General features: G+C 37.6%; 2 protein-coding genes across 2 annotated transcripts; both read right to left on the bottom strand.

Moving 5' to 3' along the window:
• Nucleotides 1–528: 528 nt before the first annotated feature.
• Nucleotides 529–5,379, bottom strand: spata4 (spermatogenesis associated 4). The gene is made up of 5 exons (XM_047352814.1): nucleotides 5,154–5,379; nucleotides 3,765–3,894; nucleotides 3,419–3,537; nucleotides 2,984–3,204; nucleotides 529–1,503 (listed from the first exon to the last, which is right to left on the bottom strand). The coding sequence occupies exons 1-5, from the start codon at nucleotides 5,249–5,251 to the stop codon at nucleotides 1,415–1,417; spliced, it is 657 nt and encodes a 218-aa protein (XP_047208770.1). The 5' UTR covers nucleotides 5,252–5,379; the 3' UTR covers nucleotides 529–1,414.
• Nucleotides 5,380–5,500: 121 nt separating this feature from the next.
• asb5a (ankyrin repeat and SOCS box containing 5a) lies at nucleotides 5,501–14,076 on the bottom strand. Its single transcript, XM_047352813.1, has 7 exons — nucleotides 13,703–14,076; nucleotides 12,482–12,561; nucleotides 10,111–10,218; nucleotides 9,721–9,871; nucleotides 9,184–9,318; nucleotides 7,652–7,843; nucleotides 5,501–7,546 (listed from the first exon to the last, which is right to left on the bottom strand). Exons 1-7 carry the CDS (start codon nucleotides 13,905–13,907, stop codon nucleotides 7,419–7,421), a joined length of 999 nt encoding a protein of 332 aa, XP_047208769.1. The 5' UTR covers nucleotides 13,908–14,076; the 3' UTR covers nucleotides 5,501–7,418.
• Nucleotides 14,077–14,153: the final 77 nt, after the last annotated feature.

Here is a 14,153-nt window from a genome sequence, read left to right as displayed (position 1 = left end):
TGCTGAAGAATAACATTCCCAAAGCATGATGCTACCACTACCATGTTTCACCAGAGAAAGGGAATGCTCAAAGTAATGTTTAATTCTAGTTTTCCTGCACACATAGAATTCTATGTGAACATCAAAACGTTCAGTTTGGTCTCGTCTGAGCTGAGTACCTTCTTACAGTGTGTCCCCTCCATGGCTTGTGACAAACAAGATGTCTGATAGCTTTTTTTCAACTGTGTTTTTTTTTTTTTTTACCACTCTTGCATAGATTATGGAGTGCACAATTTTGCTGTTGACAGACCCACTCACCTAAGCTGTGTAAATCTGCAGCTCCTACAGAGTTACCATTGGGCTTTAGATGAATGGCCATGTGTTGGTAGGTTTGCAGTTGTGCCATATCTCTTTTTATTTTTGGATTATGCATTGCTCTAGGAGGTATTCAAAGATTTGGATATTATAATGTGACAAAATTTAAATAGTGCAAAGGTTATTAGCTTAAATCACAGCCTTATATGAAACACAGAGATTTGTCAAAACATGTGATAAGTTGCAATGAGAAATCTTTTATTAGTACGTAGACTAAATAACATTAAATGCTTTTTAGTCTTAAGTTTGGTTTAGCAGTTGATGAGCCTGGATCTCGTGGAGGTTTCTTCTTGTTGTTTTCCTCCATGCTGGCCTGTTCGGGCTTAGGACGGGGGATTACTGCACAAAACCTTCAATGAAATTTGCTGGTTTCCTCAGAAAGTTTTGTAATAGTTGGCATTCTGATGTACTAAAAATAACTGCATTGCATTATAATTGGATGGACTGCATATAACTGCTAGACCAGATTCTAAATGTAACTGTGCAGTAATGAATTTCATGGGAATTGCACTGAATGAATCTGGACTGGATTGGATAGTATACAATTTAACATGAATTGGATTAAAAGTCAGAATTTTGTACAAAAAAGAAAAGCATTAGCAATATTTTTTATTTTATGTACACCAATTAAGTAACTGATTGTCTGATTTAGGTGGGTGTAGCTGGGTGGGTGAAGTGTATAAAATTAACTGCCAAATATTCAATTAATCCTTTTTAAAATGACAATTATGAATAAAGTGTTTTGCATAAACTCCCATGGCTCAATAAGAAGAGCAAAAGTGCAGATTAATGTATAGACAACATGCACTGTTTTATGTCCAGTTGTTTTCTTTCGGCTGTTCTCAAAGTTTCACGTATAGCACAATGCTGCCATCTACTGGTACAAACGACACCTCAAACACGAATATAACAAGATAACCAAAACATGCAATCGTATATTTTTTGACTATTTTACAACTAAAACAACCATTCTTCAACATAAGTGTGGAAAGAGGCTATGACAACACATTCATTAATTAATGTTCATGTTGTAATGCGGTGATTGAGAAAGGTTTTCTATTTACTGGTGGTTCACCAGTGAACATTTGACAGGCTGGTTCACTTTTATCTCCTTAAAGGAAATGGAAGCTCTTCCCCATGTTGACGAATCTGGAAAAGAAAGAAAAAAAAAGAAACTAGATCTGTCCAATGAAGTAAATATATTTTATCAGTTAATGAAACACTTACTAAGCATATACACTACCGGTCAGAAGTTTCAGATACACTTTCTCACTTAATGGGTCTCTTTATTTTTATGACTATTTAGGGAGATTTAGATTCTCACCAAAGGCCACAAAGCTATGAATGAACACACATGGAATTATGTAGTAAACAAAAAGTGTGAAATAACTCTAAACATTTTTATGTCTTAGATTCTTCCAAATAGCCTCCCTTTGCTTTGATTGCTGCTTTGCTCTCTTGGTGTTTTCTCCATGAGCTTCATGAGGTAGTCACCTAAAATGGTTTTCCGAAGAGTCTTGAAAGAATTTTTCAGAGGTTCATTGAGAGATGGTCAAAGGTTAATATTTCAGCCATCACAGCAAACATCACTGCTACTTAAACAAATCTAAAATACAAACATATTTAAAGTTATTTTACAATTTTACGTTTGCTACATAATTCTATATGTGTTCATTCACAGTTTTGATGCCTTCAGTGATAATCTACCTACAATGCAAGTAGGCATAAACAGAAAGAAAACCATCAAATAAGAAAGTGTGTCTAAAACGTTGGACCGGTAATGTAAATATAATAAGCATATGTTCATACTGACAGATGGTGGGCAGAGTAGTATTCAATGTCTTCGGCCAATAGGCAACTCAAGTACTGAGTAACTGATCGTAAGATCTGATTAAATTTGTAAAAAATATGTACTCAGACAGACAAAAATACAACATTATCTGCAAATTCTTGCATTTCAAAGACACAAATTTAAAAACAGAAACAACAGAAATAAATAACAAGATAACAAGATTTCAAAATAACAAATTAAGGCATGGCAGATTGGCCAACAATTTTAAGAGTCAGGGAACTTCAAAATAATACATCTCAAGTAAAAGTACAAAGTATGGTGCAGTAAAACTGTTTATAGAAGTTCATTTGTTTTAAAAAGTTTACTCAAGTAAATGTAACCAAGTAAATGTAACAAGTTAGTACCCACATCTGCAGCACTGACCTAGTTCTTGTTATTAATAATTAGTTGTGTTGCAGAACGAGAGGTGGAGCATGCCCCACAGTTCAAGCATTGGCTACATTAAATATCTCAACCAGGAGATCAACAGCCAGACCATCCAGATAGTGGTGACTGTCACTGAACTTTCTTGGCTAAGAAAATGTGCTGTTTGGTGTTGTATTCATGAGAATAAAGGCCACGGATCTGCTGCTGCAAACAGGATTTTTCAGGATAAAACTTTGCTTTTTCATGCAGAGAAGAATCTTGGTTTTTGGGGCTGTAGTTTTGTGTGCGGTGTCGTATATTTAAGAAAACCTTATGAAAACTTCACTTTGTGTTACTCTCCTGGTAAAGCTACAAAACCTTAAATCTTATCTAAAAGATTGAGAAAGACTTGATGACCCCTGAATGACCCACCGGGGATGAGAGACCTCTCTGCAGCTCTGTGCTCCATGTGCCTGCTGACGATGATTTGTGCCTTCCTTGGGTTTGTGCTCATGTCTGGCTGAGCCATGATCTTTGCTGTTGTCAAATTGTTCTTGACGGCCCTTGACGCCGTGGAACGAGCCAGCGAGGGCAGCAGCTCCTGGTACCCCTGATCAGTGAAATGTGACACCAGACGCTGAATGTCAGTGACACTGAAAAGAGATTAAACTGTTGGTCTGCTGTTATCTGCTGTTTTTACTTTACCAAGCAAAGATTCTGTGGCTGATAAGATTATAAATTGCATCTTTAAAAGTCAAACATTTAAGATAACAAGTACAGCTAATCATGCATTACATTTCCAACATTTTAACAATTGTTCTTGTAAATTTAAAGAGCAACATTGTAATTAATTATGACTTATCTTACCTTTGATTAGTTAAAATGGCGTAAATGTCTAGCAGCAACAGCTCAGCTGCTCCTGGTTTACTGTGCATTGTTCCATCAACTGTTTCCTTCTTTAGGTTCATTTTGTGCTTTTGTAAAAACTGTAACAATCACAATTTCAAGCTGAAGTCCATAAGAATGTCAAATTAAGTTCTCATTAAACATTTTTTTAGGTTGCTTCATATTTATAATTTTCCTATTTTATGGTCTTTTTGTATCTCTGGTGTATTGCAGTATGAGCAAGATATTGGCATGTAGGTTTGACCTTTCAGCCACCTGCCAACTGAAAAAGAGCTCGTTATATTTCTGGATATTTACTTACTCTTACCTGCTGTATGCGGCTCCAGTTCTGCTGCTTGGCATAAAATGATACCCCTTTGTGATATAAATACATTGAAAAGTCTTGGGGGTAATAATGAGAAAATATCTCTGCGACGAGGTAACCGTTGGAAAAATCCCTGGAAAGGGAAGGAATTAAGTATTAGCCATTAAAATAATCCAGGTAAAGGTTGAGCACATTTATTTGTAAATGAAATGTTCTTTGATGGTAAAATATTAACAACAATAACTACTTTATACCAAATCCTACCTAAACGTTTTAATTAGAGTTTAAATGAAGATTCTGCTTGAGACATCCTCGTTGTCTTTTTACGTGTTAGAAGTGCAAGAGGAAACGATAGAGTTGATATGTGTTTATGGGTTGTATTATGAATGAGTAGAAACTGTCATCAGTTTTGTGGTTGAGATTATTTCTGTATGGGAGCAAGAACTGAAGATTATTAAAGTCAAATGTGCAAACAAGCCAAGCTGCATAACCAGAGGCAATCGATGCTGATCAACTGCACATCTTATCTGTGGTCGTCAGGGAAACAGTTTAAATAGTTAAGTAGTTTCAAAAAGTCTATTACTGTTTCTGGAGGACCAACCAGATTATTGGATGTATTGGGTATTGCCTGACTTGAGTTTGTAGGTTCTAAATGTTAATTAGGGAAGAAGGTTCTGGACATGGAGATGTTTTGAAATTTAGTTTGATTAATATAATAGAAATGGACAAATGTTGGCTATTGTATTAAAACAGAATTGGTTTAGCCTGATCAATAAAGTGATTAAATATTCTGGTCATAAATTAAAATCTTGAAAATGAGCCGAAATTGGACAGGTTCATTTTAAAGGTTGGTTGAAATTTAAGACAAGATGCACAGATCAGGTTTTTACTGGTTATAACCTGTTCTGGTTTTATTTGAGGTTAGAACTTCCATATCTGATTTTGACCAATTCAGACTGTTTTATTATATTAAGCCTATAACACATAAAAGAGAAAAAGAAATATACGCTCCAGCTGCCTTGAAAAAGATAAATCTTCTTAATCCAACAGAGAATTACGGAATTACAAGAGATTATTCTAATTTATGCATGAAAGTATATGTCCTCAAAATCTATATTTAATTTGGCTATATTTAATTTCTATTAAATTAAAAGTATCTACTGTTAATTGATGTGTTCAGGGACTGAACATTGTGGGAGATCTTAGTTTTTACACACTAAATGAATCAGATTTTTTCCGATCAGAGCCGATCAAAAGAGAAATGTTCTGCTTAGAAAGGTTATTGAGCTTTCAATGGGAAAGTTGGTTTTATAAATGTAGATTTACATTCTATCCATATATATCCACATATTTTTGTGGTGTTACTATAAAGGTGTGGCGACAGATATGTACCTGCGCAGGTTCTTCGGGTAAAATGACAGCTCCAGCGCTTGGAGCCACTTCATAACTTCTCTGCCCAGTCCTGTCTTATGACTCTGTGGGCAAGACATTTTTCTTAGATGAAAATGAAATGAAGTTCGTCATAGAATCACGTTGAGGTCTTAGAAAGCTCAAACATCTCCTCAATCAGCCGTTTATATTTTTCCGTTTCCGTGGCAACCGAAGCACTTCCCTGTTCTGGGGTTCAACCTCTGCTGCCATCTGGTGGATCAAAGGTTAACAGCATGAAGTATACTGCTTCTAAAGACTAGCAGATATACAAAAGCACATATTTCTTAAATCTATGACTGACTAGAAACTAATGAGATTATTCAGTTAAATGTTTATTCTTCAATCAGTATTATATAAAGGCTATTCCTTTAGGCAACATAAACATGAAATTATGAATGCAAAAAAATTAAAAACAACTTTAAATCATCAAGTAGTGTTGAGTGCTTAAAATATTAAATAAAGTAAAGCTATTCATGTATACTGTAGTGTGTTTTTACATGAAAGACTTTCAAAATCATATTTTCCAATATAAAGTGCTCTTGTGGTTTTAGCTGCTTTAACTAACAAGGCATCAAACATGCGCAGAACAGAAATGAATATTTACTTTCCAAGGCCATTAGGTTGGGTTACACTAATAGGCCAGGAACCCCCTAAAAATTGGTTCAAGCAGCAGCTTCTTTCCATTCAGTAACCTCCTTACAGTACGCTATATGCACACTTCCAGTCAGAAGTTAACATCCATTCATCATGGCCATGAATGTCACAGTCATTTAGACCTTTTAATGAAGCGTTTCAACCATTCTTATTTTACACACATAAAACCTCAGTGGTTTTAAAAAGGTTGAACTGGGAGCACATGCTTAAATTTATTATGGATTTTCTCTAATCCACTCGGGGTCAGAATTATTCTCACAGGCTTAAATATATTCACCCAATAATTTGGATAAATGTCCCATAGCAAGTTGCAGGAAAACTCCAAACCATTAACAAGGTTCTGGCATAATTCTGGATGGGTATTTAACCAGTCTTATTATTAGAAATTGAAGATCTCATTTAAATGGGTTGGTTTTGGTTGGTTTCCTTGTATGGACCTTGCTTTTAAACATTGTCTATGAATTATTAATAGAGCTGAAGTTGAGTTATTTTAGAAGGTTATGATCAGCCTGTTTTATTCATTTCAAAGCTGGTGTTGATGTGTGTTTTGGGTCACTGTCCCATTGGAACAGCCACTTGTGTCCAACTTTCTCTAACCTCACTCACACTGCCCTCCTAAATGAAAGGAAGTTGGTACAGATGTACAAGAACAGTGCAGTAACCACCGAGAATCATCCCTATTGTGAAGTGGAAGACACTGAAACAGGAGTGTCACCGTCTAGAGAGAAGCAAGCTTGGCATCAACATGGACTGAGAGGGGGCTCACCAGCAAAGGAGTGTCTGCTCCAAAATCCATACCTCCAAGCTGGACCCAAATCTGCAGCTATCTGCATGGACAAGCAAAATGTGTTGTGGAGAAAAGCTGTATGCTCAGATGAGACAATGACTGAGCTGTTTGGTTACAATAAAAAGAAGAACGTTTGGAAGAGTCAAGCTGAGGCTTTCAAACCTAAGAACATAGTATCGACTGTCAAGCATGGTAGTGGTAGCATCATTCTGAGGGTCTGATTGGCTGCCAGTGGTACTGGTGTATTGAAAGAAAAGACCATGAAATCTACCTAAAAATATACCTAAAAGACAGGTCTGTGTCAGGAAATTAACCGTTTTAAATAAGATTTATCATTTCTCATTAGAGTGAAGAGTGGTCAAATATTGAGCATCAAACACAACTCCAACTTTGTAACAGGCATTTATCCTAATATCAGGGCCGCTGTATGTATGTCTCAGCCTGTATGTATAATTGTGATCCTGTGTAGATTAGAGAAAACCCACATAAAGTACAAATTTGGGCACCTTAGAAATCTGTTGAAGTCGAATCATTCCAATAAAACTGCCTCATTAAAAGCCCCAAATTTACATTAAATGTATGATTATGATGAGTGGATGTGAAGTTCAGAGCCGAGGTGTATCTGTAGCTGAGGACCGGGTCAGTTTAGTGTAGCTGGTTTAAAGAATCCCTCATACTGGGTTGGGACCATAGCATTACAGCCAAAATAGTTTTTGTGGTGCTGATGTGCTTTTTAGTTAAATGCATCTTTCATTGAGTCCATTCGGGTTTGTTGGTTGTGCCGGTCATTGGTACTGCAGGTAGTTCTTGAGCCTGTTAGGAAGAGGAAGGTGGGAAAGGAGGTGCAGTCTGTCTCGGCCAACACAGCTCCTAATGCACTGACGACACAACTGGCTCAGCAGGCGTGGCGTGGCTATGACAAAAAAAATGACAGCTTCATAAAAAGTAACCAAGATGAGAGAATCATGAATCTTTTATCTGAAACCAAGTTAAACAACAGATCAAGGATGAGTCATACCTTCGTAAAGCAGCAGGAAGCCTTCTGTTAGACTGCTGGGTGGAGCCACATCTACTGGCCTCTGAAACTCTGTGTTTCTGGCATTAATATCTGCACCAAAATCCAGTAGCAGCTTCACCACAGCTGTGCAGTCCTTTTCTGCTGCTGCATGTAAAGGAGAATCCAGGGATTTTCCTTTCTGCACGTTTGCACCTGTATGGAGCACAAAATAATTATAAGAAACAAGGTCATGTATATCATTTTCCCTAATAATCATTAGGTTTTAAGCTTCAAAAGTCTTTGTGTCTTTTTATGTACAGTTAGAAATTCATTACATTAAACATCAAAATCCTTTAATCCTGAGAACTTATTCAGCTTGTAATTTTTAATCAAGGATAACAAGTTTTAAAGGCATGAGCAGTTGGCTAATAGACGATGTGATGTTACTCTTAAATCAAACTGCTCAATACGTTGTGTTTGCATTATGTTACTGATTAGTTAGAATAACTAACGAGTCTCTCTTACTCATCCCGCTTAAACCTATTTATATTTTATCACATTACAGTTTTGCATAGATTATTGTTTAAATTTAAGCGTGAACTTTGACTGGACCTTTATGACACATCCTGTGATCTAAACCCTAGAGATCCACAAGTTTCTGACTGGACTTTATCTTCTTCCAAGTTGGCTGGAAAGGCACAAAGCTGTGGTCAGATGAAGGATGCAGTGACACTTGAAGTATTGAGAAATGGACTTTATTAACAGACAAACCCATGGCCTAGCCAGTGTTGATCGGTAAATAAAATTTGCTTCTCAGGAGTGTTGCTGGATATGTGATCTCATTTAACTCTAAATTATCCCATAATACCTCTGGCTGTATGTTTAATGTTGTCCTGCTAGAAGGTGAACCTCCACCCCAGTTATTTTTTCTTCCATTTTTTCCTTTATTTATCTCCATCAAACAACTCTAACCAGTTTCCCTACTGAAGAAGAGTGTACCCACAGCATGATGCTGCCACCACCATGTTTAATTTTGGAGAAGATGTACTCAAAATAAAGGGCACTGTTAAGTTTTGCATGTAGACCAAAAAGTAAAATTTTAGTCTCATCTAGCCAAACCGCCTTCTTCCACACGTCCTACATGCCTTGGAGAAAATTACAAATAATTGACATAATAGACATTTTGTGTCTTTCTTTTAACAAGTATTTTCTTCTTGCCTTACCTCCATAAAGCCCAGATATGTAAAGTACAGAACTAAAAGTTGTCATGTCAGCAGATTTGTCAGATAATAAAATACTTTTTGAAAACACTGAATAGCATTTTTCTATCACAGCTGTGAAAATAGCTGCATTAAAAATGTGCAGTTTAATGGTTTTTTTAATGAAGGTTTCAGCACATTACATATTAAAGCTTTATTCAGGGGCTTTTTTTTATTCTGGAAGAATACGTTTACGCAGGGTAAGGATTTACATCCTCACCTTTATGTTGTACTTTTAATTGTGTCCATGCGTAGGACTTGTGTTTGTCTCTGAGGACATGTAAATGAGCTAACCTTCCCTCAGGAGTTTCCTGGCACACTCCAGCTCCTGGCAGACGCAGGCAGTGTAGAGCGCTGTGCCCAGGTGAGGAATGTCCATGTCCACATCAGCACCCCAAGTCACCAGGGCCTCAACACAACCATAATGACCTGGAAGTAATGGAGCATGAAGACAGTAATCAGTATGCGACAGTGGGAGATGATTCTCCAAGCTGTCTTCTCTGGTCAGGTTCATTTATTTTTAAAGCTGGGATTTTTTACACTGTAGGTTGTTTAGAAAGGGTATTGTAGCAGAGCAGGAGATATAAATCTAACTTGAAAGAAGGAAGTGAGTGTAAGTGCCAATTAGGAGAAATATTGATATGGTAAACATTGCAGACCATCAAGGAAATTAAGCTGACTCTTGTGCTGTTTCTCAGCTAGAAAACAGAATTTTTTTTATTTTATTTTTGATGGATTGTAAACAACTTATGACCTGCTAAAGTAGTTTTTTACCCTGTAATAATGGATTTAGGCTCTCTTTCAAATGCACAGTATTCTGTCATGTTACACCTTTGCTGGTTGCTTCATGTATCGGTGAAGGTTGGTATACAAGGCTCTGGGGTTTTGCTCCATTTTCCAAAAGGATTTCAGTGCAAACCACACTTCCCACTGTACAGGCGTTGAACAGCGGGGTTACTCCATCAATCGTAGATGCATTGACCTGTAAAAACATTTGTTACTGTTATTTTTAGCTCATCTTTAACAATGCAGGTTGACTAATAGCAAACGCCAGGGGGAACAAATGAAGGAGGGGGGGGGGGATTTAATCGCTCCACAGTGTCTGTAGATGGAGAGCAGCACATCTCTCATTTGTTATCCCCTCCTGGAGTTTCCCATCCATGGAAATTACATTTGACCTCAACAAAATGACAATATTAAAGAGGCCAAAATGTGACTTACATTCGCTCCTGCATCAATGAGCGCCCTGGCACAGGCAACATGGTCTGCGAGACAGGCCTCATGAAGGGGTGTCACATGGTCTATAGTCAGAACATTCACATTATGACCCTGGAAACAGAGCACAGCTGCAGTCAAAGAGATTTAGTGGGAAAATTAGTTTTAAGAAGCACCCAGCATCAGACGCGCTTTGTCAATCTCTGCTGGTGAACAACGGGAATTACAAGAACATTATCAAAGCTTATCTCCTCATACAAGACAGAGCCATCATCCTCAATTATGGCTTTCAGTGATTACTGAACTGTACTGCAAAGCCCCACTTCAGCTCCAGAGATTAATAGGTCTGCTAATTAAAGTTAAGATCAAACTGAAGGCTGGTTAAAATACTAATAATTTAGCATGAGAATGTTGTCACGGATTTGTCATTGATGTGTCTGACTTGAGCAAAGCATCTTACACTTTGGAGCACAGTCCTCTGTGTGTGAGCAGTAGAAAAACAAGACTGCAATTTTTCTACCAGTCCAACCAGTATTTCTTTGAGAATGGTGAAGATACTGTAAATTATGTTAAACAAACAGGAATGTTTTATATTGTATTTTGTCTCCTCCTTTGACAGCTTCAACCTTTAACATCTGGTGAACCTGAGACCTATGCAGTTCCTGGAGCAATTAGAAAATATGTTTTTCTTTTTCATATACAAGAAGTTTTCACATTTTGTCACATTACAACCAGAGGTTTTGGGATATTTTTGTAATAGACCAACACAAAGTAGGAAGAAATAGAAGTGGAGGGAAAATTATGCATACTTTTTAACATTGCTTGTAAACAAAAACATAAAAATTTGGCAAACCTTAGTCTTTAGACCTCCTGAGTCAACACTTTGTAGGACTACCTTTCCCAGCAATCACAGTTTTGCAAACTAATTCCCCTGATTCTCAATTGGATTTTGGTCTGGTTAAAAACTGGACCATTTGAACACTTGCATATGTGTTGATCTAAACTCTTCCATTACGGTTCTGGTTGTATTTAGCTCCATCCATCTTTCCATCAGCTCTGACCAGCCTCCATGTCCACACTGAAGACAAACATCCTCACAGCATGATGCTGCCACCACCATGTTTCACTGTGGGGATGGTGTGTTTATGGTGATGTGTTAGTTTGCTACCTCACACAACATTATGCAAGTTCCATTTTGTTCTGATCTGATCAGAGCACCTTCTCCCACATGTTTTCTGTGCTCCCTACATGGAATATAACAATTCTCAAATTGCATTACTTAAGGCTTTCTTAAAACAATGGCTTCTGTTTCCACTCTTTTATAAAGCAAATATGTGTAAAGGTGAACAGCTGATGATTGTCCTATCAAAAGAGTCTCCCACCAGAATCCTTGATCTCTGCAGCTCCTCCAGAGTTACCACTGGATTCTTCTTTTATTAATGCTTCCCTTGCCTAGCCTGTCAGTGAAGACCAGAGGTCAGCATCATTTTCAGCCCCAAAAACCATTTTTGACCTTCGTCCAGCTAAACAAAATTAGTTTAGAGCCATAATAGCAACATGACTCTTCGTAACAAAATAGCTTGTTTATTTGAAAGTCATTTAGATTTTAAAAATAAAGAACAACAATTTTATTGTCCTTTTCAGGTTAAATACATTTTCTTCAATGGGATATTAATTTTTTTGCCAACCTATTGACAAAAAAATAACTTCATAAAAAAAACCATTAGTGTCCTTCTTTGTGGAAATGTTATGCATATTTTGTTTGAAAATACCTGGGAAAGCTAGCAATTTTAGAATAATTACCTTTACATTTTAAAACATTGTTCTACTCTTTAGCATTTTTGGCCTAAAGTTTTGAGCCAAAGTGGAGGGCCTAAAGAGCCACATGCAGCTCTGGGATTCTGTTGACTTTGTCCCTCACCTTATTTGCTGTGTTTCTCTTTTTTTAATTGCTTACACTGCATTTTAATTAGTAGTATGAGAGTAAAGGTTGCCAAAAATATGCAAGGCAATTTTAAGGTTCTTATTTGTAAAAACAAGTGTTAAAAAAGGCATCTGTTTTCTTTCATTTTCACCAATATGTGCTATTTTTGTTTTGGTCTATCACATAAAATCTCAACAAAATGTAATTAAGTTGGTTTTAATGTAACAGAAACTGCTAAAATTTCAGGGATGTGATTACTTTTGCAAGGGGCTGTGTATGTAGCTCATTGTGACTTATACTGATAGACACTTTCTACTCCTCTATCTCTTTATCAGACAGAGAGTCTGGAAAGGTACTGAGTGCAATTTAACAGCACAAGAGATGGCAACAAAAGACCTACATGCTTGCAGATAAGGGGACACATTACTCTCTGAGAGATTGTGTTCTCTTCACCTGTAAAATGAGGGTCTTCAGGGCGAGGAGGCGGCCCTGATTGGCAGCGTCGTGAAGGGGTGAGCGGTCCGCCCAGGATCCTGCAACAGGAATATAAATTCAGTGGCTTTCTACCCACATTTATTCCTTGCTTAGTGCGTTATGTTCTCCAGAACAGAAACACAAGCTTTATGAACTATACAAGAACATGTCCCTGTGACATTTAATACATCTGAACATACTGTTTTAGCAGCATTGGTTTTCGAAACCTTTTGATATATTCAAGACAGAACTACGAGAGTCCATTTGTAAGTACTGTGTCATGTAAATTACACCCCCCCGCCCAATCAGGCACACCTGAGTCAATATCCAGAATAACAGCTGATGCATTCCACACACTATCATTTTTGTTATTCTCCTCCTCCATTTTCTTCATAAATTATGGATAATGATCAACTAAGTTTCCTCTTTTATTCATGCTGCGTCTTTTCCTCAACTGACATTAATTTGAAATACAGACATAAAGAGAGACATCAAACAGATTTCTCCTAACAAGGAAGATCGTATCTACAGGAGCATGACTAATACCCTGACTTCAGCTAATTGGTATTCCCTTTGAGCGATAGCTGCAGATTATGTTGTTGTCGTGTCTGTCTCGCCCCAGAATGTGTCTCCGCAGTGCTTGTCCCCGAGAATATGGAGTGTTGTTTTGGTTGCTGTGTGAGTGTGACAGGGTGCACTGCATAGCTGGGAATGGAAAGTAGGGCAGGATGAGGTGTGGGGGAGGGACAAGGAGGATATCATGACTGTGTTCTATTATTATATTAGAGAGGGAGAAAGCTGCTGGACCAATCGAGTCTTCGCTTAAAATCCAACATCAGGACTTATAACAGACTATTAAGCATGAAATGAAAGAAAAGTGGGCAACTAATTTATAAATGCTGCAATAATTTATGGTTTTTATAGTTAATGGATAAGTGAAACTGTATTTATAGCTCATGTGTGAATACAGGAATCATGTGTGTAAATATGGTGTATGTGCCCTTGATTTATAACTATGAGGACTTCTTACATGTGACCTTACAGGTGATGTCAAACATGTCCCCATGTGTGTCCCTTAATCACAGCTAGGTAGTTGGGTTGTATTTCACAAGCTTTTGTGCATCAAATAACCCAGTTTTAAACAGGAAACTACTTCAAGAAATAATAAAAAGTTCAAAAGGGTTTTCTCCTGATACTCACTGTGTTGTTGACCATAGTCATAGAACTCTGCTGATATCCGGGCAGCTTCTTTACGGTTCCCACGGACTATATAGAAGTATGTGAGCAAATTAAGAGAAATCTTTACAAAGAGCTTAAAGCAGAACAGTGCCAAAATGCTCAGATAAACATTGGACAACTGGACTGTGAAGGGTTTGCTGGTGAGTTCCACCGCTGGGTCTGACATTTCCTCTGGCACGCTACAAAAGAGCTTCGGGTATGATGAAGGCAGGAACAGATGCCACTCTAGAAGGCACCAGAGTCGCCCACTTATCTTTCACTGTTGTCTCTGGTCGACCGGTCCTGACAAAGTGCAGCCTGGAAAAAAATGCCCTGCAGCTGCTACTGGGCCTGGAAGAAGCTACTGCTGTGGGTGTTCACAGGTTATGAAAATGACAAAAGTGCCTGCTTTAGTCACAAACATGACAACCTG

The sequence above is a fragment of the Girardinichthys multiradiatus genome, chromosome 23 (assembly GCF_021462225.1).
Source record: "Girardinichthys multiradiatus isolate DD_20200921_A chromosome 23, DD_fGirMul_XY1, whole genome shotgun sequence".
Taxonomy (NCBI): Eukaryota; Metazoa; Chordata; class Actinopteri; order Cyprinodontiformes; family Goodeidae; genus Girardinichthys; species Girardinichthys multiradiatus.
Note: the sequence above shows the minus strand (reverse complement) of the source record. Positions and strands in the feature narration are given on the sequence as shown.